A 23667-nucleotide genomic window follows, 5' to 3' on the forward strand; every position below is an offset into this window, starting at 1 on the left:
GTGCCAAGGCCCCGGGTGCTCCACCACCGTCTGCCCCCACCTCGGGCTCTCCTCCAATCTGTGCGCTTTGCAGGTGAGATAAACGAGCACCGAGAGGGGAAATGATTTACCTACATAAAATTCTTTCATGGTCTCACTGCAATCCTTGTTCTGCACTACTCAGAATGTTTTGTTTTTTCTCCAGCACACTTGCTGTGGGAGAAATTCCAGCTCTTCTTAGGGAGAAAGTGTAAGCATTCTTTCTCTCCAAGTCATGAGACTTCTTGTTCGGAATTCCGGGTTGTCCCATGGCAGCAAATTATTTTACGTAACAACGGGAACTCTTGTTTCCAACAGCGTTTCACGAGGCCTGGGACGTGCTCAGCATTCTGCCCGTGAGTCAGTGCTGATAGCTGGGCTTGGAGCAGGACCAGGGTCGAATAATCCTCCCCTTTCAGCTTCTCTGCCGACTCTTCCCATTGTGCTCCAGGAGACAGGCGGTGGGAATGCAACTGCAGCTGTGTCTGCACTCGGCCAGTGCATGAATCAGGGGCCCTCCTTCCTGACCTCTCTCCTCAACCCCTCTCCTCAACCCCCAGGCCGCGGCTCAGGTTATGTCACCGGCTTTTGTTTATCTGCGGTTTCATCACTGCCTTTCAAAGAGCTTTCCACTCAAACAATTTGTTTCAAAGTTCAAAGGTTTCTGAAATGGAGACTAACTAAAGCATCAAAGCACTGACAACTGCTGAGTATAAATTATCGCTCTCCTTAGGCTCACTCCCTTCACTTGGGAGAATTCTCAGCCTTTGTTTTATCTTGAGGACAATGGTAGCCCAAAGAGGACCAGGTTGGCTTATGTATTACTAGTGTTTTTTCCTAATTCATTTGTTAGTTGAACAAAAAAGGAGTGAGAGAGGTAAAGATGAGTGCACATGGGAATAGTCCTGAAGGCAGGCTTTCCAGGTCCTGTAGGACTTTATGGACAGTGTGAGAATTGCCCGGGATGGACAGAAGGAACAAGGGACATGGGGTGGAGATGGGGGTGGAAGAGGGCGGGATAGGGGCAGCTGTCAAGAGCGGCTTTACCTTGATGGAGGCCCCGGCGAATCTGGCCAGCTGTTTAATGTGCGCCCCTTTCTTCCCGATGATGGCACCCACAGCCTGGGTTGGGATGAAGAGATTCACAATCTCCTGCTCTGGATACTGGAAGGACAGGAAAAGACAAGACAGACGACATCACTCCTACTGGGGCTGCTCCTTCAGGCACTCAACAGTAATGGAGCAATGGCCGGATGCTGCATGGGATTCTTCTGGGGCCTGGGGCGCTGCAGAGGGGAAGCTGGAGGGATGAACTTGAGCAGGGTCCACACTAACTACACAACCACTAGAGTGCAAACTCCTCCTGAGCAGCTCTGAATTTCCTAGACACAGCAAGCTGTCCATGGGCCTTCTGTCAAGTTCAAATGTGATGTGTATTTCTCCTGTGTCTTCATCCAAGGAATCAGTAGCTATTAAGCACACCTGGCCTGAGGCACTTTGTTAGCAGGAACGGAGAGCTGCCCTCCCACCTAGTGGGCAGGAGCGGCATTTTCACTGGAGGGGGACTGGGTTCAAAACAAGACTGTAATTAAACCTGTCCTGAACAGGCCACGAGGGGACAGCCCAGAGAGACACGGGCAAGCCCGCCAGGGGCCCTTGCTGTTCTTGTCTGTAGGGGTCTGTGGGAATGACACGGCCCACTTGCTAGACTTTGTTAAAGAACTTTGGAGATTCTGTTGTTTAGCCCAACACCACCTCCTAATCTGCCCTGCACCAGTTTCCAGCCACCTGTGGGATCTGTGAGCACCAGCAGGATGCTAAAGGGCCTCTAAGTGCACTTGAGTGCCGGGTGGTCTGCTGTGCCGATGCCCTGCGATGTGTCACTCCCAGGACAGCCTGGAACCAGGGGACCCGGCACGCACACCGTGAGCATGCACCGGTCAGTCTGCCAAGGACTGAGTGGCACCGGCCACAGGAGAGGGACAAGTGGCAAATGGGGCTGAACTGTGGGCACTTACTGAGTGATGATGCGGGAACGGGCCGAACTGGTGAGGGGGGTACAAGCTGGAGAAGTATCCGGAGTGGGTCTGCAGCAGGAGAGAAACGGTCAGTCAGCAGGGCCCATAGGGCCGCTCACCAAACTCAGGGAGGCAAGATTCCCACACACAACAAAGGCTCCTGGCACCACCACTGGGCCGCGCTGTCCTAAAGGCACACCTGTGCCTCTGCAGCTCAGATCTCTGCTCTCTTCCCTCACGGAGCACTGGCTGGGCTGGATATTCATCATTTCCAAGCTGAGTCATGGTCTAGGCTTCCCAGGAACCCACCAGAGGAGGGAACATGCACACACACTTTTTAACCTGCCCTCAGGCAGAGAGGAAGTGCCAGTGGTTTCTATTTTCTGAGGAATTATGAACCACAGATTAAAGGACCAGAGAGTGCCAGGACAAATCCAAGAGTTATTCTAAACAAGCAAAGTGTTCCTGGGAAGTCAGATCAGTGAGCACCCAGAGAATCTCAGAAGGAATGGAGAGACTGAGAGTAGAAAAATTGAAAACAAAACTGAGGAGAGAAAATGAATGAATAAATACATATTGTGGAGGGGGAGGGGGAAGCAGGGGACAGGAAGGCAGATGTGGTAGAAGAAAACAGAGCTATTAGAAAAGGAGCGTTAATTTTTAAAGTAGCTGCTTTTTATTGAATACCTACTGTGTCCTAGGCATTGTGGTAGATACTTTATCCATAAACTCTTTTTAAAAAAAATATTTTATTTTATTTTTGGCTGTGCCACGCAGCGTGCGGGATCCTTAGTTCCCCGACCAGGGATCGAACCCATGCCCCCGATAGTGAAAGCGTGGAGTCCTAACCATTGCACCACCAGGGAATTCCCCATAAACTCTCTTAATCCTCACAGTAGTCCTGCAAGACAGGAATACAACTGCATTTATATATTTTGTGGGCAGGATATTAAGTAGAGTCAGCAATGTCTAGTTCACTGTGCTTTACACATAAAGCCAAGTAAATGCTGACATGCCTATTACAGGAAGGGCGCTGGACAGCTCTGGGCACCATGGAACCAATCCCTGAGGGGCCGCGTCTAGCAGTGGTCAGACACTGACCAGTTGGAGGCTTGGAGTTAGGGAACCTAGCTTTCATTTGAGGGTCCTTGAGCAAATCTCCTGGTATCCTCGGTCTCCTGAACGTCCAGTTGGATTCTGAGTTCCAGAGCACAACTTTGCCTTCGGACTCATTAGGGACAAAAATGAAACTTCATCTTTTTGAGTTTGGATAGTGGACTTCAGGGGAAAAGAGATGTGAACACGGTGGGGAACTTCCTCCAAGGGTGCTCTGAGTGTCCACAGCACCTGCAGGGGACAGAGCTTTGCCAAAGGAAGGGAACGATCCTGTAATGCAAGCCTCTGCTCTCACGACTTGGAAAGGGGCTGCAGTGACACCTCAGGGCCACAAGAGGGGGCTATGAGACCAGTGTTCTTCTGGCAGACGTCCACTTTCGAAAGGAAGCTGAGTGAAGACTTTTGGCTCACTTGGGCCCGCCTCTTTCTTGAAGAGCATCAGCTCCAGACCCTTCTCAGTGCAGGTCCCTTTCCTGGGCCACGGCGGGTCAGGGAGAATTCCTGCAGCTTTTCTTCTCAGACAAAGCTCTACCTTGGGGAAAGGATGCTTCTGCCCTCTCACCTGGAGAGCTTTTCCTTCAGCTCTCAGCAGAAATAATTCTTTTGAATTGCGATTTGGCCTCAAAATAGACAAACCACAAGTGTAGCTCCATTCTGGGTTCAAATACTCCCAATATAAACATTGTATCAAATTTAGATCTACCACTTGGGTGAGGGGAGGGGATGAACTATAAAAGGATAAAAAGAAATAATTCCCCAGTCCTCTTTTTATTCATGAGTTACAGCTGGAAAACTGTTGTGGAGAAAGAACCCCCAAACTCGGCAATCAGGAACTTGTTTCTAGCTGAGGCTCTGTCATTAGCCTTTGTGTATATAAGTTGGTTTTTGGAGTCAGAAGACCCAGAAGACTTGAGTCTGAATCACTAGTTCTATACAACTTGGAATAATTTATTCAGCTTTTTCTGAACCTCATCCACAAATGGATTAAAATAATATCCAGAGCTTACAATACTGTTGTGGGAGTTCATTCAATTGTTTACTCATTCATCCAAAAGATATTTGAGCAAAGCACTGTTCTAGGTGCTGGGGACACAGCTATTGAGACAGAAAAGGTCACTGCCACCACAGAACTTAGGTTCTACTGGAGAGGCAGACAGGCATGTGAAAGAAACAAACAGGAGGATATGAGGAACGGTAGCTGCCGAGATGAGGAGTGGGATGGCAACTTCAGCTGGAGGGGTCTGGGAAGCCTCTTGGAGGAGGTGACCTCTGAGTTGGGACCCACGGAGGAGACAGAGCCCCATGCAAGGCACTAGGGAAGAGACATTCTAAGCAGGGTTCTGAGAGGTGCAGAGCTAGGAAAGTGGTTGATCTGTTTGGAAAACAGAAAAGAGGCCAGTATGGTGAAAGCAACTGAGAGAACAGCCTGACGGGATGGGGAGGCAGGTAGTGTGAGATCACGCAGGGAGGGCTCTGTGGGCCTCGATTTGGATGTGGATTTGACCCAAAGTACAATGGATGCCCCTGAAGGACGTTACGTGGCATTCAATGAGGTCACAGGAATGGAGAATCTGTCATCAGGCACTGTATGGCTTGAAGTACTGAGTGTTAAATGAGTACTTATTTATCACTTATCAGAGCACACTTTCCATTCCCCCCACCCCCATGCTTACATGGAGTCCACAACTTCAACTGGAAGAGGAGCTTAGTCATAATGATCAAAAAGTAACCTGCTGATGACTTAAATAAACGTTCTCTTTAATGGGAAAGCAGGGTGTAGCCAGCTGACAAACTGGGGCCCCAGAGTGGAGTGGGTGGTATGGAACCACAACCCTAAAATGGCAATTGGGCTTCTACTGTCTCAGTTTGAGGGCCCCCAGCTATTTTATGAGGGAGAAGCTACTTTACTTTTGAGTGTTTCGAAAGAATTATGATTTGGGGTATGGGGGGGAGAAGAGGTTATGGTGAAGGTGCCCCTGCCAGGTATGCTCCCCAAAAAAGAGAGGCAGCAAGGGTGCAGGGGGTCACTATTATCCACTGGTTCATTTCAAATTCTGTTTGAGGGCAACTAGTGTCTGCGTTTCCTCTGTGCTTGACTATGCTGAGGGTAGTAGAGGCGTATATATTAAACATACTCATGAACATTTAGAATGGAATTCAATTTTAAGTTGGGCCTGCTTTTCCTGGAAGAACTGCAGGGTCCTCAGTTCCTAGCTGTTGTGTATGACCATTTGAGTATCATTTAGGTGATATTCTGAATCATGAAGAAATCAGGGAGCAGGAAGAGAGAGGGGTGTTGAAGGGGTAGTAAAGAGGGCAAGGGTCAGGCATACAAATTATGTTCAAAAATATAAATAGCTTTAGTGTGACGACAGAGTGATGTTATAAAGATGGCAGGTGCTTTCCCTGGGAACCAGGGATACGGACATGGGAGGAAGGGAGTGGACTTGGTCAGAGTCATGGGCAGAGCTATTCAAGATTCAGAAGGTACACCATTCTATCCCAGCTTGTCCAGTGCCTCCTTCCAGCCCCTGCCTATCACCCCTGTGAGCTCTCAGAGGACCACCTCAGAAGCTGAGGGGGACCAGCAATTGGTAAGCTAGCGAGAGGTGGAGCCAAGATTTGAGCACAGATCTCTGTGTCTGACTCTGCATCCCAAGATCTTAACCCAACACTGCCCTCCCCTGGAACATTCCAAATTTATTAGTTCAGGTGGGGCCCATGGTGTAGTTATGATAAGGCTCCCCTAAGCATTCTAATATGCCCTCTGCTGAGTTTAAGTACATGAATGGACAATTAAAACTCACTGGACATATACAGTGAATCAGCAGCATGAAAGAGGGGAGCAAAGCTGAGCAAGGCAAGAAAATGACCTCAGTGAATTAATTCAGGAAAGAGGGAGAGCTTTTTTAAAAAGTCTGCTTTGATTTCTCAGTGAGATTCAAGAGGGCAGTGCTTTAATATGTGAGTAGACTGCTATGAGGGAAGCCAATCAGAGAACTAGATCGATCTTAGAAATTAAAAACATGACTTGTGGAGTAAAAACTCAATAGAAGTCATACAAATAGCAGCATGGACACTCTTGAAAAGCCAATCAGTGCACAAGAAGATTAACTCACACAAAACAAAAGAAAGGACTCAGACATCATGAGTAGAGTGGGAAGAGCTACTCTCTCTCCATAAAGTGGAAACTCCAGGAGAAAATGGAGTGGAGGGAAGAGAAGCAATGCTAAAATTAATTACAGACGCAGAAAGTTTTCCTGAACCAATGAAAAACTTGAATGTTCAGATTAAAGGGCTCAGAGTCAGATTTCTGATTTCCAAGGGTGTCAGTAAAATACTACAAAAGGCAAAAAACTTACAGACAAAAGAAAAAAAAAAAGTTACCTACTAAAGAAAGAGAACCAGACTGGTAGCAACAATGTTTTCAGAGTTCTAAAGAAACTAAGACCCTAGAATTTTTAGACACCTAGTTGAACTTTCATTCACATGTGCAGTGGTGGTGGGGGAGGCATTTTCAGGTATAGGAAAGCTTAGAAATTATACTACTTACATAATTATTCCTGAAAAAAAAGTTGTTTGAGGAACCACTCCAGAAAAACAAAGAAACGAAAACAAATAACTCAAAAAATAAAAGGATATGGAATACAAGAAACCATCTGTAGTGAGCAAAGAAACCAGTAAGAAAAGTTTAGTTAATTCTAAATAACTGTGAAATATGTGATTGTGTATTGACTAAGAAAGAAAATTTAATTTTGTACTAAAATTCCAGGTTATTTATAGAGTAATATAATAAAAATACATTAAACAAAAATCTGTTAGAAATAAAGAATTTGAAAAATCATAATCATAGTGGGAGAACAGTAAACTGCTCTCAAAATGTAGTAAGTCATAGAGATAAAAATAATTATATAGAGGATACAAGCCACCAATTAAAAGCTTGATTTTACAGCCATAAACACAACTTTGAGTCCATCAGAGAAGGTACATCTTTCCAAGTGCCCATGATTTCCAAAATTTGATCATGCATGAGCAAGACCACAAAAATCAGAGATGTTCCAATAACATCCTTTGAGTACAAAATGTACAGGAAACAATTATACGATAACAAAAAAGAAACCCTTAACTACTTAAACATTAAAAGAAAAATCCCTAGTAAATTTGATTAAGAAAAAGAAGAGAACGGAAATATATGATGTTAGGAATTAAAAGAGAGAGATATTCACAAGTTCGCAGCTTTAAAAGGCAACAGTTTGCTTTTGCACAGCTCTGTGTCACTAAGTATGAAAAGAGAGATGAATACTTTTATAGGAAAATATAAGAAATTGAAAAGGTTATAAAATGATCGATCTTTCTCCAAACAAAAGGTACTAGGCCCAGAATTTTTATGGATGGATTGTATCAAATCTTCAAGGAACAGAAAATTCCTACATATTAATTTTCCCTAGTATAAGTTGACCATCTTTCCAATTCAACCTTTGAGGAAAAAAAAAGATTGCTGAAACTGTCAAAGACGCTCTAAAACTATAGTAACTGCGGTGTAGACAAAAAGACGAATGGAACAGAACAGAGCCCAGGAATATGACTCAGTGGGAATTAAGTGAACAACAAAGCTGCCATTTCCAATTGAGTGATGAAATGGTGCATTTCGGAAAACTGGCTATCTATTTGGAAAAAAAATAACGTTAGATCCCTATCTCAAAGTACAAGTTAAGATAAATTCCCTGTGAATTATAAACTATGATCCCCCAAAAGCAACAACTAAAAATTACTGTAAGAAAACTTGGGAGAATAGTTTATAGTCTTAGATGGCAGAAGGCTTTTTCTTAGCATAATATCAAAGGCCAGAAGTCCATAAAGGAAAACATCACTGATTTAACTATCTTAATTCTTAAAATTTCTGCATAAATTCTGCTGAAGGGAAATGTGAAAATTTAAAATACATTCCCCTTTGATGCAATAATTGCAGTCTTAGAACGTACTTCTAGATATACTCACACGCTTATGTATAAGGATATTCATTTTGACACTATTTGTAGCAGAGAAAGCCTAGAGATAACCCAAATGTAGAAAAATAGTATGCTCAGTAGAAAAATTATAGTAAATTTCATACAATGGAATACTGTGTAGCCATCAAAGAGAATTAGTTCTAAATATGGAAAGATGCCCATAATAAGTAAAAAATGGAAACAAACAAAAAACACGGTAATTCATTGTGTGTGGCATGATTCCATTTATGTTTTGGAATAATATGATTATAGGATTATATATGCTCATAAAACATATTTTAAAACATAATAGTGCTATACTTCTGGGGAGTGGTTGCTGGGTGAAATCTGGGTAAGAGAAGGAAGGCTGAAGGGAAACATTTACTATTTACTTCACACAGCATAGTTCGATTGTTCAAAAAATATCTATTTTAAATTACTATGGCACAATTTGCAGAGATGTGTATGGACCTAGAGATTGTCATACAGAGTGAAGTAAGTCAGAAGGAGAAAATCAAATTATCGCTTATATGTGGAATACAGAAAAATGGTACAGGTGAACTTATTTGCGAAGCAGAAATAGAGTCACAGATGTAGAGAACAAACTTATGGTTACCAAGGGGGGAAGGGGAAGTGGGAGGAATAGGGAGATTGGGACTGACATATAAACACTACTATGCGTAAAATAGATAACTAATGAGAACCTAGTGTATAGCACAGGGAACTCTACTCAGTGCTCTGTGGTGACCTAAATGGGAAGGAAATCTAAAACAGAGTGGATATATGTATATGTATAACTAATTCACTTTGCTGCATAGCAGAAACTCACATAACATTGTAAAGCAACTATACTCTAATAAAAATTAATTTAAAAAAGAAAAAAGAAGGTAAAAAAATTAAAGAAGCCAAAAAAAAAGAATTTACTATGGCACAAGACACCACAAATAAAGCAAAGAGAAATGACAAGCTGGTGGAAGATATTTACAACATGACAAATGGTTAACAGCTTTAATATGTAATTAGCTGTTACAAATCATTAAGAAAAAGATGGCGGTAAATGACAATAGCAGCTCAGATTTACATAGCAATTACTGTGTGCAGATTTTTACTTATTTAACAACCCCATGATATGTGTACTATTATTACCCCCATCTTATAGACAGGGACATGGAGACACAAAGAGGTTAAGTCACTTGCCCAAGTTTGTTAAAAATAACAAGTGATATAGTGCAGAGATTCAAACACAGGCAGCCTGACTCCAGAATCTATACTGCCTCTTAATAGACTGATGGGTGAGGGATACAAAAAGACAATTCATTAGAAAGTGAAAAAAATGGCCAATAAGCCCCAAGGTGTTATATCTCATAATAGCACCCTTTAAAGTATCAGATTGCAAGGAATAATTACATTGGTAGTGAGTATAGGAGAAAAAAAACACCTCTCTGTCACATACCAGATAGGAAGGAAAAGTAGTACATTCTTTATGTATCAAAATTTATCATGTATCAATATTTATATGTTTTATAGTTACATATAAAATTTATACATTCTTTGGCTCCGCAATTCTATTATCAGGAATTTATTGAGAAAATAGCTGGATAAAAGAACCAAGATATATATACAAAGATTTCCATTGCAGAGTGAAAATTTGGAATACACACACACACACACACACACACACACACACATCACCTATATATTTAATACATTATACATGTATATATGAATTGTATATATACCCACACACATATACATAGAAACACTGATTATTTCTAGATTAAGAAAAAACTTGCACTTGTATTATTTGCTTTAAAATACACACACACACACACACACACACACATCACCTATATATTTAATACATTATACATGTATATATGAATTGTATATATACCCACACACATATACATAGAAACACTGATTATTTCTAGATTAAGAAAAAACTTGCACTTGTATTATTTGCTTCTTAAATACTTTGCACATATTACTTTTATAACCAGAAAATGATAATGGTAATTTTCATACATACACACATATATTAAAAGCTTCCAGAGTTGAGAGACCAATTTGTGCATGTGTGAGCCAGCTGCAAAGAGGTGCACAGACTTCCTGACCTTTGGATGCTAAGAGCAAAAGCACTAGAGTTTTGTGATGCACAAAAGCAACCAGGAAATAACCTAGTTCCTTAAAATCTGAATGCCTTTGTGACAAGAAAGCAATAGTATTTGAAGTATCCCCACCACCCCATCCTACCCTGTCCTTCTCAGGAGGCCTGGGACCACTAGGGAAGCCCTCAATCCTGCAGTACAGGCTCTAGATTCTGCACAGGTGGGTGGCAATGGCCACCTCCTCCATGCCTGCCCTGCATTCTGCAGCTGTCACAGAGAGAGGTCTGCAGGAGCTGTATCGTTGCAGATTTGGGGCAACTGTGTGCTTTGGATTAGAATCTAATCTTGACCTATGGGCTCAAGATCAGAACTACATGGCTTTTAGCTTAAAGAAGAAATTTTATTTAAAATCTATTTTATAAAGAACAGAAACTATTTTAGTAAAATCATTACTATTTTAGTAAAATTATTCTACTATTTTAGTAAAAAATCTCAGATGTGAAGGAACCTTTCAAAATGGCAAAACCTATTTTCAAGTTTAGAAAATATTCTGCTATCATATGAAAAGTTCTCTTTTTGTTTTAGTTCAGGGGTCTGCAAAATTTTCTGTAAAGAACCAAATTAATATTTTAGGCTTTGCATACCTCAGGGTCTCTACTGCATCTACTCAACTCTGCTATCACAGCAGGAAAGCAAACAGCACGTAAATAAACATTCATAGATGTATTTATTTACAAAAATAAGTGGTGGGCTGCCTCAGGCTGTCGTTTGCTGACCTCTCTTTTAGATTATCAATTTTAGAAGTGGTCTATTGTATTATAGCTTTTTTCTCCCACCATTTACGTTACTTAGGTTGAGAGACTTTTGAAGTAATCTTCTGTGGAGCAGTATGTACAGTCTTTCTCCCAAGAAATGAGATGTGTCTAAATGCCAGTTCATTGTACTGGGCTCGGTCATTCTCAAATCTCAGCAAAGATACGGGGACATGCACCTCTCATAGCTGTTCTCTCTCCCTCCTTAGAGCAGCTACATGACTATAACAGCTGCCATTTCCCTCCTGCCATATTCCCAGCTCCCTCTAACACACACACACACACACACACACACACACACACACACACACACACACACACACACGGCTCAATATTGGGCCCTATCCTTTAAGGGAAAATGTATATAACTCTAAAGAAATGGTTTGAAGATTTAAAAATGACTCAGAAGAGCTGTATATAAACAAGATGACAGAATGTGTATGTTTTTGTGACTAAGGACGTGGGTGCAAGCTCATGTCTGTATTTTGTTGACAAAACAGCACAGTGAGTTCATCCTACCTCTCTACAGAGACCCAAAGAGTTACTAGGAATTTGGACACTGCAATGCCTACTACACCAGAGACCACCTCTCAAAAGAAAGAAGTGGTTAAGCTAATGTTCTCCAACCTGATTCTTCCCATTTAAACAGTATAAACATTGGGAGAAAATTAGTTTGCTTAAAAAATAAGTAGTATGTGTGGAGAAGAATTAGGAATGAAAAAAAAAAAAAGCTGTCAAGTATCCTGAGCCTTAATTTGGTAATTTGTTGATCCTGAATGATGCTTGAGAATGGGAACAAGCAGAAAACACATAAAGTTCACATTTCTTCTGCCACTATTAGTTATGATTCAAACAATAAATACTTACTGAGAATCTACTAAATGCCAGGCATTGTGCTAAGTGTTTAGAAATCTAAACACTGTGTTATTTTCTTTTAAAAACTGCCTATTAATAGAATATAATGAATTTGAGTCATAGACACAGGTGGGAATTCTATACATGCGTCATCCAGGTACCCTAATATTTTAGTAGGTGAACAACACTCATGAAGGTTCTTATTTGAGCTAACAAATCCTTTTTTACAATGAATAGGCTTCTAGCTGATGAATTTGCTAATAGTCTCTTTCTTTCCCAGATATGACATATACTATATGTTTAAGAGCACATACTTAGAAGATGGTTTAGCAACATTAATCTGTCCATTAGGAAGAAGTCCTAAGAACTGCTGAATTCATTCTACAATCCCTTATGAGCACAGCCTCCAAATGAAGGCTTTGGCTCTGATTCAACGTGGCAGAGAAATGCTGCTGCCTGGAGGGGTATGAGCAAACCCCTGAAAGCTGAGCTACTTACAGTGAAAGGGTGGTAGGGGGGAGCGGGGGGAGCTCCTCGGGGCCCTGCTGGCGGAGGCAGCATGGACAGTCCTGTTGAAAAGATGCCAAGTGCGCTGAGGTTCAACCCCGGGATCAGATTGGCTTGTTGCTGGGAATAAAAATGGAGAAAAAGTTGAGGGGAGGAGACCTGAGAGGTCCAGCTTGCCTGGGTCAACCTCCATCTCTTGTCTGGATGGCACCAGGGTCTCCTAATCAGCTCCGCCCAGGCCCCGTGGACCTCTTCCTCACCCTGTTGAAGGGGTGAGCTCTCCAAACCTCAACCTGACTGTGGCATTCCTTCAAAGGTTCTCTGCTGCCTTGAGAGTGTCTACACATCTTAACACAGCAAGCAAGGCTCTTCCTGGGGACCCAGCCCACCTCACCAGCAACTCTCCTGCTAACCCTTTACCTGCACTCTGCCCAGTCCTGTTCCTCTCTCTCCTCTGGACCCCCCCACACACTGTCTACCTTGCAAGAAATGTGCTTCTCTCCCTCCTCACCTGGCTATATCCTACTCGTCATGTGGGTTTCACCTGAGCTTAGGTGTCCCCTCTTCGAGGAAGCCTTCTCTCACCCCAAAGGCCTCAGCTCAACTGTCCTTTCTGTGCTCTCCTAACATGCCCATGTTTCCTTACAACAGCACGCATCACATGGTATCTGAATGGCCTGTGTAGCTGCCTCTCCCCTTTTTAGACCACAATTTCCTTATAGACAGAGACTGTCCTATTTAGTGCTGTGAGCTCAGTGCCTGGTACATAGTAAGTACTCAATAAATATTTGCTGAATGAATACGTTTAAAACGTATTAGATTAATAGTTCTTCCTAACTCAATCCAGGGAAAGATCAGACCCTTCACTAAGATACCACTTATGTAAACTCCATTATCCATATTCAGAATCGTTCACAACCTTGGCTTCTTTACCATTTAGTTGCCGGCTTCATGATCATCTCACTTGCTTATTTCACATTTAAACATGGGGATGCTCACATACGCTGCCCCTTCAGAGGCTGAGGGATGATGCAGCGCCCACCCTGGCCTGTATCCAACCTGTACCACCATTGCCTCCCAAACGCTAAGCATATCTCTAACATTTTCTCTTATCTGTGGCTCTAGGGTCACCCAGTAAGTTGCCTTCTTTTAGAATGTCTGGAATAGGAGAGCTAGGATCCTTAACCTTGATCCCATTCATGTATAAGATCTAGTAGTTTTGTTATTCACCTAACAATGCATGACTTTAGCACAGACATGAATGAACCTAAGTGATATATATGCTCAGGGGAAGATGTATGGAGCACCCAGACCCTTTGTAGCATTTCCAGGTGTTCACGGAAAGAGCTGTTTATCATAAGATATCAAGATCCCAAAAGAAGAAAATGAGATCAGTGGATGATACTTTCACAGACAAATACACACAAACGGGGGAGAAGTTCACACTGAAGTCTTCTCCTCGTTGTGCCTCGTAATTATGATGTGATATGGGCTACTAAGGTGGGATATGGGGTGAGGTGGGAGAGAGAGTACTGACCTGAGTAAGATGGTCCTGTGGAAAGTGCTGCAGTGAGGAAACTGGGGCTGCGTTTAACCTACCTAGTTCTTCGTCAACATTTATTCTTCGGTGAAATGTTATATACAAAGTCTGGGATTTTCTTCAAAGTCATCCAAAGGGGGTGGGGATATGGATAAAGGTCCAGATGAAACAAAACAGGCCATGAGTTGATAACTGTTGAAGCTGGATTATGGGCATATGAGAGCTTATCATAGTATCCTTTCCTGTTTTGTATATGTAAAAAAAATCATTATCATAAAAAATGAAAAAATTTACTCCTCTGAGCTGAGTTTGTGCTTTGATTGATGGACAAATATTTTTAAGATTTCTGAATGAACTTTAGAATGGTGTCTCCCCATTAAAAAGTTGGAACTAGTAGTAATAACAAGAAGAACAAATCCAAATCAGTCTGCCAGAAGTATCAGAGCTGAGGTGGATGACAACATTTACTGGGCAATACATCAGGAACTTCCTTGGTGGCGCAGTGGTTAAGAATCCGCCTGCCAATGCAGGGGACACGGGTTTGATCCCTGGTCTGGGAAGATCCCACATGCCACGGAGCAACTAAGCCCGTGTGCCACAACTAATGAGCCTGAGCTCTAGAGCCTGTGAGCCACAACTACTGAGCCCGCGTGCCGCAACTACAGAAGCCTGCGCACCCTAGGGCCTGCGTGCCGCAACTACTGAGCCCATGTGCTGCAACTATTGAAGCCTGTGCGCCTAGAGCCTGTGCTCCACAACAAGAGAAGCCACCACAATGAGAAGCCCACGCACCACAACGAAGAGTAGCCCCCGCTCGCCACAACTAGAGAAAGCCCGCACGCAGCACCGAAGACCCAATGCAGCGCCACAACTAGAGAAAGCCCGCACGCAGCAACGAAGACCCAATGCAGCCAAAAATAAATAAAATTTAAAAATTAATTAATTAAAAAAAAAGAATAGATCAGTGAGAGATGAAAATCAGAAGTTATTTTTAAAGTATGTATTTTTAAAATTGGAAAGTAGGGAAAAAAATCCCTTTTCTAACATACCAGCTATTTTGATTTTTATATACAGCCTTCCAGGCATTTTGACCCATATTATTTTACATAATTACAACCCTAGTTATATATACTTTTATATATTCTTTTCTTAATTAACAATACATCATAAGCAATTCCTCATTTTAAAATCTTCCAAGTTGTGATTTTTATTGACTTCACATTATCTTGTCCAGTGCACTTATCATAATTTACTAGAATGCCCTTGCTCCAAGAAGACATGAATAACTCTGCATACCTATTCTAAAGTGCTTCTTCACTTTCTGAATGGCAATTATTCTTAGGCTTGGGTCCTGCCTGAAAATACATGTGAAAACCAGTGGAGAAGAAAGCAGTAGGCACTTACATTAACAGCCAGCATATCATTTTCAAAGGCCTCACGCAGCTTCTTCATAATCTCTATTTCAGCATTGGCACAGGCCTCAACTGTGCCCTTCACAGTGATGGTTCTTTCAGGGTTGTATATGCTCAAATCCTGCAAGCTGGCCACCAGGAAAAAGAGAGAAATTTCCTTTTTTCAAAAGGAAAAATAAAATCCCAGAAGGATCACAAACAAGTCTTGGTGGAGGAGACAGACAGAAGACACCACACGCTGTGGCACAGAATATCTACCATCTTATCTCAAATCTTTGTGTGACTTAGATCAAATCCATAGTAGAAAATGTTTGACTGGTAACTATGTATTTGTTTTGATGGTGTTGGACATAATCATATCACTTATGATTACACTCCCACTTTAAGGAAAAGCAGATGAATGAGTTGGATATATCAAAATGCTCAAATTCTCCATTATTGGGCACAATTAATCTGAACAAGTGGCTTACGATGAGATTGTTATCTTGGTCCCTGTCTCATGTTCAATTTTCTTCAAATTTCTGCCTTCTTTTCCAATCAGTCTTCCAACCAAGCCATTGTGGGCCAAGATCTTCAGAGGAATCTCTTCAGCTCTAAAAGACACAAGCAACATTTTAACATTTAAGGTGAACACAACAGTTGCCTCCCAAGAGCTATTACCCTCCTTTTTTCTTACAAATAGAAGCCATTTTTGTTCAGGTACCAAGTAGTCATGGGCTTTATGAGATGCTGGGTCCTTCACTAACTCTGGTGCGTGAATTCTGATTAACACAAGCCAAATCATGGTAATTATACTCCCTTGTTGTGACTGGTTGGAAATGGGTCCATGAGAGAGATCCGGCCAACTAGGTATGAGAATAAGTCTGTTGGGTGATTTCAGGAAGGTTTTCCTTGCTCTTAAAAAAGGCACAACGGATAATGACATCAGTCAGATGGTAGACTAGGAAGCTAGTCTGAAGCCTGTAGGCCCCTCTTATTCCCACAGAGACACCAAGTTGACAACAAAAGATAGGCTAAACTATCTCTCTGAGAACTCTAGAGATCATGTGAGAAGCTATAGCACCCAGGCTTTTATAAAACCAAAAAGGGATTCAATAAAAGGGGTAGGAAATTTTGTGGCATTTGGCATGCCTTTCATGCTCCTTCCCCTACACAGTATAGCAAGGGGAAACTGGGAGGAAATCCTCCATACCAGGGATCCTCCCCTGGGACAGAAACAAAAGACTGGACCATGATTCCCACGTTCTGGCTTGCCTGGGGGCTGCCCGAGTGATTGGTTTCTGTCTCGCCTGACTTAGAGTTGACAAGCCTGGTGCCAGAGTCTGGAAGCTGCTGAAAACAGAGGGGAACTGTTAGAGCTGCAGTTCCATAGTCAGAAGCCAGAGGGTGAAAGAGATCAGAAATGGTTTGAGAGGTCCTAGAACCTCCAGCCAGACTGATTAGTGATGATCTTCTCCTGAACAAAGCCAGTATGCAAAGACTGTGAGAGGTGTTTTTGTTCAAATGCCCAAATCACAGCAAAAAATGATAAGGCATATAAAGAAATGGAAACATGGCCTAATCAAAGGATCAAAATAAAACTCTAGAAACTGACCCTAAAGAAATGCAGATCTATGAGCTACCTGACAAAGACTTTAAAATAATGATCATAAAGATACTCAATAACCTAAAAGAGAACACAGACAACTAAATGAAATCAGGAAGATGATGCATGAACGAAGTAAGAATATCAACAAAGAAAAAGAAACTATTAAAAAACAACCTAACAGAAATAACAGAACTGAAAAATACAATAACTGAACTGAAATATTCATTAAAAGGGTTCAACAGCACACATGATCAGGCAGAAGACAGAATCAGCAAACTTGAAGATAAGTCATGTGAAATCATCAAATGAGAGAAGAAAAAAGAAAAGAGAATTTTTAAAAAGTGAAGAAAGGGACTTCCCTGGTGGCACAGTGGTTAAGAACCCGCCTGCCAATGCAGGGGACACAGGTTTGATCCCTGGTCCGGGAAGATCCCACATGCTGAGGAGCAACTAAGCCTGTGCACCACAACTACTGAGCCTGTGCTCTAGAGCCTATGTGCCACAACTACTGAAGCCCGTGTGCCCTGGATCCCGCGCGCCACCACTACTGAAGCCCACGCGCCTAGAGCCCATGCACCGCAATGAAGAACAGCCCCCCCTCACCGCCAACTAGAGAAAGCCTGCATGCTGCAAGGAAGACCCAATGCAGCTAAAAAAAAAAAAAAAAAAAAAAAAAGCAGAGAAAGGCTAAGGGACTTATGGAACATTATCAAGTGGATCAAAATATATGTCATTGGAATCCCAGAGGAGAAGAGAGAGATGGTGCAGAGAGCTTATTCAAAGAAAACAGGCAGAAAACTTTCTAAATCTGAGAAAAGAAATGGACATACAGGTTCAAGAAGCTCCAAGAACATCCAACTGGGATAAACCGAAAGAGAATTCCATTGAGATACTTTATAACCCAAGTGTCTAAAGTCGAAGAGAAAATCTTGAAAGCAGCAAGAGAAAAGTGATTAGTAACATATGAGGAAGTCTCCATAAGATTATGGATGGATTTCTCAGCACAAATTTTGCAGGCCAAAAGTGAATGGGATGACATATTCAAAGCACTGAAAGAAAAAACTATCAACCAAGAATACTGTATCTAGCAAACTATCTTTGAAAATGATGGGGAAATTAAGACTTTTCCAGATAAACAAAAGCTGAAGGAGTTCATTACTATCAGATCAGCTCCACAAGAAATGCTAAAGGGAGTCTTTTAAAGCTGAAATGAAAAGATGGTTCAACATATGAAAATTAATCAATAAAATATACCACATTAACTGAATGAAGGACAAAACCCACATGATCATCTCAATTGATACAGGAAAAGCATTTGATAAAATTTAACAACTTTTCATGATTAATAACACCCAACAATTTAGGAACAGAAGGAAACTACCTCAACATAATAAAGGTCACTTGTGAAAAGCCCACAGTGAACGTCATATTTAATGGTGAAAAACTGAAAGGTTTTCCTCTAAGATCAGGAACAAAACAAAGATGCCCTCAGTATCTCTATGTAACATACTATTAGAAGTCCTATCCAGAGCAATTAGCTAAGGAAAAAAAATAAAAGACATCTAAGTTGGAGAGGAAGAGGTAAAATTATCTCTGTTCACAGATGATATGATCTTATATGTAGAAAACAAAGATTCCACAAAAAAACTGTTAGAACTAATAAACTAATTCAGCAACACTGTAGGATATAAAATCAACACACAAAGAACAGTTGTGTTTCTATACACTAACAATGAACAATATGAAAAGGAAATTAAGAAAATAATTGCATTTATAATAGCATCATAAAGAATAAAGTATTGAGGAATAAGCCTAATTAAAGAAGTAAAAGACTTATACACTGAAAACTATAAAACAATGCTGAAAGAAATTAAAGACAGAAATCAATGGAAAGACATCCCGGATGCATGGACTGGAAGACCTAAAGTTGTTTAGATGTCCACACCACCCAAAACAATCTACAGATTTGATGTAATCCCTATCAAAATCCCAATGGCAACTTTTGCAGAAACAGAAAAAATTGATTGTAAAATTCACATGGAGGGGCTTCCCTGGTGGTGGAGTGGTTAAGAATCCACCTGCCAATGCAGGGGACACAGGTTTGAGCCCTGGTCCAGGAAGATCCCACATGCTGTGGAGTGACTAAGCCTGGGTACCACAACTACTGAGCCTGCGCTCTGGAGCTGGCGAGCCACAACTACTGAGCCCATGAGCCGCAACTACTGAAGCCCGTGTGCCTAGAGCCTGTGCTCTGCAACAAGAGAAGCCACTGCAATGAGAAGCCCACGCACCACGACGAAAAGTAGCCCCCACTCACCGCAACTAGAGAAAGCCCACGCGCGGCAACAAAGACCCAATGCAGCCAAAAATAAATAAACAAAATACATAAATTTATTTTAAAAAATTCATATGGAATCTCAAGGGACCCTGAATAATCAAAATAAGTTTGAAAAAGAACTCACATTTCCTGATTTCAAAACATATTGCATAGCTATGGTAATCAAAACAGTGTGGTACTGGTGTCAAGACAGAAAAATAAACCAACAGGAAAGAACAGAGACCCCAGAAATAAATCCTTGCATATATGGTCAAATGATCTTCGACAAAGGTGCCAGGGCTACATCATGGGAAAAGGACAGTGTCTTCGAAAATGGTCTTAGGAAAACTTGCAAAAGAATGCAGCTGGACCCTTATTTCATATACAAAAATTAACTCAAAAGAGATTAAAGACTGAAATGTAAAACCTGAAAGTACAATTTTCCTAGAAGAAAACAAAGGAGCAAAACTTCACGATGGTGAACTTGGCTACTGTTTCTTGGATATGACACCAAAGCACAGTTGACAAAAGCAAAATTAACAAATGGGACTACACCAAACCTAAAAACTTTTGTGCATCAAAGGACACACTCAACAAAATGAAAAGACAACCTATGAAATGGAAGTAAGTATCTGCAAATCATATATCTGATGAGGATGTGGAGAAATCTGAACTCTTGTGAAAGGCTGGTGGGACTGTAAAATGGTGCAACTGCTATGGAAAACAGGTTCCTCAAAAAACTGGAAATAGAACTACTGTATGATCCAGCAATCTCACTTCTTGGTATATATCCAAAAGAACTGAAAGCAGGGTCTCAAAGAGATATTTGCACACCCATATGCAAAACAGCACTATTCATATAGCCAAGAGGTAGAAGCAACCCAAATCTCCATCAATGGATAAATGAATAAACAAAATGTGGTATACACACACGATGGAATATTATTCAGCCTTAAAAAAGAAGGAAATCCTACAACATGGATACATTTTGAGGTCATTATGTTAAGTGAAATAAGCCAGTCACAAAAAGACAAATACTGTATGATTTCACTTATCTGAGTTCTCTAAAATAGTCAAATTCACAGAACCAGAAAGTAGAATGGTAGCTACCAGAGGCTGGAGGGAGAGGGAAAAGGGGAGTTGTTGTTTAACAGGCACAGAGTTTCAGTTTTGTAAGATGAAAAAGTTCTGGAGATCTGTTTCACAATAATGTGAATACACGTAACACTACTGAACTGTACCCTTAAAAATGGTTAAGATGATAAATTTTATGATAGACGTTTTTTGGTTTTTTTACAATAAAAAAAGTTCAAAAAAAAGGGGTCGGGGAACAAGGAGAGGATGCCTTCTCTTTCAACTTTTAAATAGTTTTCTGTGGGGATCCAAGGTCTGAAATCACTTCAGTCATCTTGTCATCATCAGGGGAGTATGAGACACCCTGAAGAAGGTAAAGCAGAAAGAAAAGTCATGGGCCTTTTAGTCTATGATTCAACTGACCTTTCAGTCACTCTCACATAATAAGGACTTCTAATTATGTGACATCATAATTGTTTCTTATTGCTTAAGCCACTTGTCATGTTTTCTGTTACTTGAGACCAAAAGCATCGAACAGATGTATTAGTACTGCCTCAAAATACATGGATGTTTGAAGAAGCTCCACTAGAATGTGACTTACAGAGGGCAGGGTTTTTTTGTCAGCTTTGTCCACTGGCACATAGAACAGTGCCTGACAGATAGTATGTACTCAATAAATATTTGGTAAATGAATAGAAAGAAAGTTTAGAATCCTTCTTCTCCATCCTCCACCTCCTCATCTTCCTCAGGGCTCAGCTTAAATGTCACTAACACAGGGAGGCCTTCTCTGAAATCCTCAAATCTCTTCTTGTCCCCCTAAAACCTTGATTAGGGCCTCCAGTTACCGCAGTTGTTTTCCACTGTAGCACCTCTCATAGCTGTGCTTAATTACTTACTGGTGTAATTATTTGTTTAGCAGATGTCTCTCCCACTGGATAAAAAAAGGAACTGGATCTTGTTCAGGGCTGTAGCCTCAACCCAGCACAGTGCTCAGCAAGGTGCCGCACTCAAAAAAAGAGTATTTCAAAGACAGTCAAATTCTATCTTGGCTCTACACGAATACTTTAAGAATCCAATTTATACATCAGTCTTTTTGGTTCTTTAGAATATTGTAAGATGCTTACACCTAGGTCAAAGGACCAAGGAGGGTAACATTTATAAAATTATCAATAACTTAGATGAGGGAGGGGCTTCTTCAAATTAAGCCACAGCATTTGGGGGGTTTTCAAAAGCCCCAAATAGTAAATAATTAGTTAAGTGAAAGGTTAGAGTCCCTTATGAAATCTAAGAATACATTTGCAATGTTTTTCTTTTAGGAACTACTTTCATCTTCTTGGTTTTGGAACACTATTATTTGACATTGTTGCTAAATTAGTTTTATATTTAATTCATCCCTCACTGCTTCTTTATAAAACTGCCACACATGCCTGTAAGCGGATTTTGCCAAACAAACATAGAGCCTTTTTTATTACATTGCCTATTCCGTTACCATTAATTTGTTTATAATACAAATTAATAAATTTGTATTACTAAATTATACAAGTTACTAAGAACTGTATTTGTCATTCAAACTGGTACAACACTCAGGAATCCTAAGAAATATTTTGTAAAAGAAATGGACAGGGGGAGAGAGAAAAACAAAGAAGAATGAAGTAGTCACTCAGACACCAGTTTTTACTATTTAAGGAAACATCCAATTTTAAGAGTACAAGTGGCTTAGGAGCATGGTGACAAAACCCTTTTCCAGCATAGTAAATGATGGTTTTGACGACAATGTACTTTCTATATCTGCCCAGTCCAATATGATAGCCACATGCGATTATTTAAGTCTGAATGGATTAGAATAAAATATTCAGTTCCTCCATTGCACTAGTCACATTTCAAGCACTCAACAGGAACACGTGGCTAGTGGCTATCGTATTGAACAGTGCAGATACAGAACATTTCCATCACTCCATGGCCCTGGACAGCATGGGTCTATATGTTCCTACCAATAATTATTACCAGTGAGTGATGGAAACATTAGGATCACCAAGAGAAACATACAAGGAGAGAAACAGTCATGTTATAAACATAAAAGATCTATTTCCCACCGTATTCTCTTTAGGAACAAATTTCTGAAAAATAATCTTTCCCCTGTTCTCTTTACTGAGAAATAGATTTACAACTTTTTTTTTTTTTTGCGGTACGCGGGCCTCTCACTGCTGTGGCCTCGCCTGTTGCGGAGCACAGGCTCCGGACGCGCAGGCCCAGCGGCCATGGCTCACGGGCCCAGCCGCTCCGCGGCATGTGGGATCTTCCCGGACCGGGGCACGAACCCGTGTCCCCTGCATCGGCAGGCGGACTCTCAACCACTGCACCACCAGGGAAGCTCAGATTTACAACTTTTTAAAACTTTCCTGGGTTAAATGAATGAGAACCTAATCTTTTTTTCTGCTGAGTGGTCTGTGCATTGCATGCAAACTTACAGTTTGGTCTCATCAGCCTCTTTCTGCATGATTTCGAGAATCATGCGGCATGCTTCAGAGGTTCCCTCTGGGGTGGCATGGATGGTGACAGGCTTCTCTGCAGCCCCGGAGTTCTCCTTTCTGTGGATGTCTACCCTGCAGGAAAAGAATCAGGAGCCATAGCACAGCGTCATCTGGGACTGGATCCTAGTCCCAAGAATGCGTCGCATCGGCCAATGTACAGCAAGGACACAGACAGACCAGGAAGTGTCATGAGCACGTTTGCAACCAATGCCATTCTCCAAGAAGGCGGCAAGCAGTGCAGGGGGTCTTGTGCCAAACCCAAATTCTCGGCAGCTCCACTGAGAAGGGAATATTTCTTACAGGAGTGCCACTGGGCAAAGGCACCAAGGCAACGTGGTAATGAAGCCAGTTTGGTAAATGAAGTATTTTGTGTAGTCTTTCCAATGATCTTAGAAGCGAAGAGTAAAGTGAGCGGGATAACACTGCACGCTGGCACAGTGCCGGGCTCTGAACTGATGGCAGCTTTTAAAAGCCATATGTTAATCCAACTCTAAACACCAAATTCAAGCAAGCTTTATGTATCTGAGTATGGACAGAAAACAGAGGCATGCCCTTTCTCTGCCTAAGTTTTTGGTTTCCTTGCCACCGGCAGCCTGCTTTCTTCCAGGATCTTAAAAACTAATGGCTCAAAAGCTTGATGACTTTGGGCTTCCCTGGTGGCGCAGTGGTTGCGCGTCCGCCTGCCGATGCAGGGAAACCGGGTTCGCACCCCGGTCTGGGAGGATCACACATGCCGCGGAGCGGCTGGGCCCGTGAGCCATGGCCGCTGAGCCTGCGTGTCCG

General features: G+C 41.6%; 1 protein-coding gene across 4 annotated transcripts in view; it reads right to left on the reverse strand.

Annotated features, from left to right (window-relative positions):
* The window catches only part of IGF2BP2 (insulin like growth factor 2 mRNA binding protein 2), a 168722-nt gene that overhangs the window by 15863 nt on the left and 129192 nt on the right, over positions 1–23667 (reverse strand). For 3 of the 4 annotated variants that reach the window (XM_028491881.2, XM_028491882.2, XM_024124249.3), the window contains exons 7-12: positions 22822–22956; positions 15845–15967; positions 15367–15502; positions 12414–12542; positions 2037–2105; positions 1066–1182 (exon numbers count right to left, since the gene is read on the reverse strand). In XM_028491881.2, the coding sequence (XP_028347682.1) occupies positions 1066–1182; positions 2037–2105; positions 12414–12542; positions 15367–15502; positions 15845–15967; positions 22822–22956 (709 nt within the window). The remainder of the gene's footprint in view (positions 1–1065; positions 1183–2036; positions 2106–12413; positions 12543–15366; positions 15503–15844; positions 15968–22821; positions 22957–23667) is intronic. The other variant, XM_024124251.3, reaches the window with a different exon arrangement.

The sequence above is a fragment of the Physeter macrocephalus genome, chromosome 1, assembly GCF_002837175.3.
Source record: "Physeter macrocephalus isolate SW-GA chromosome 1, ASM283717v5, whole genome shotgun sequence".
NCBI lineage: Eukaryota > Metazoa > Chordata > Mammalia > Artiodactyla > Physeteridae > Physeter > Physeter macrocephalus.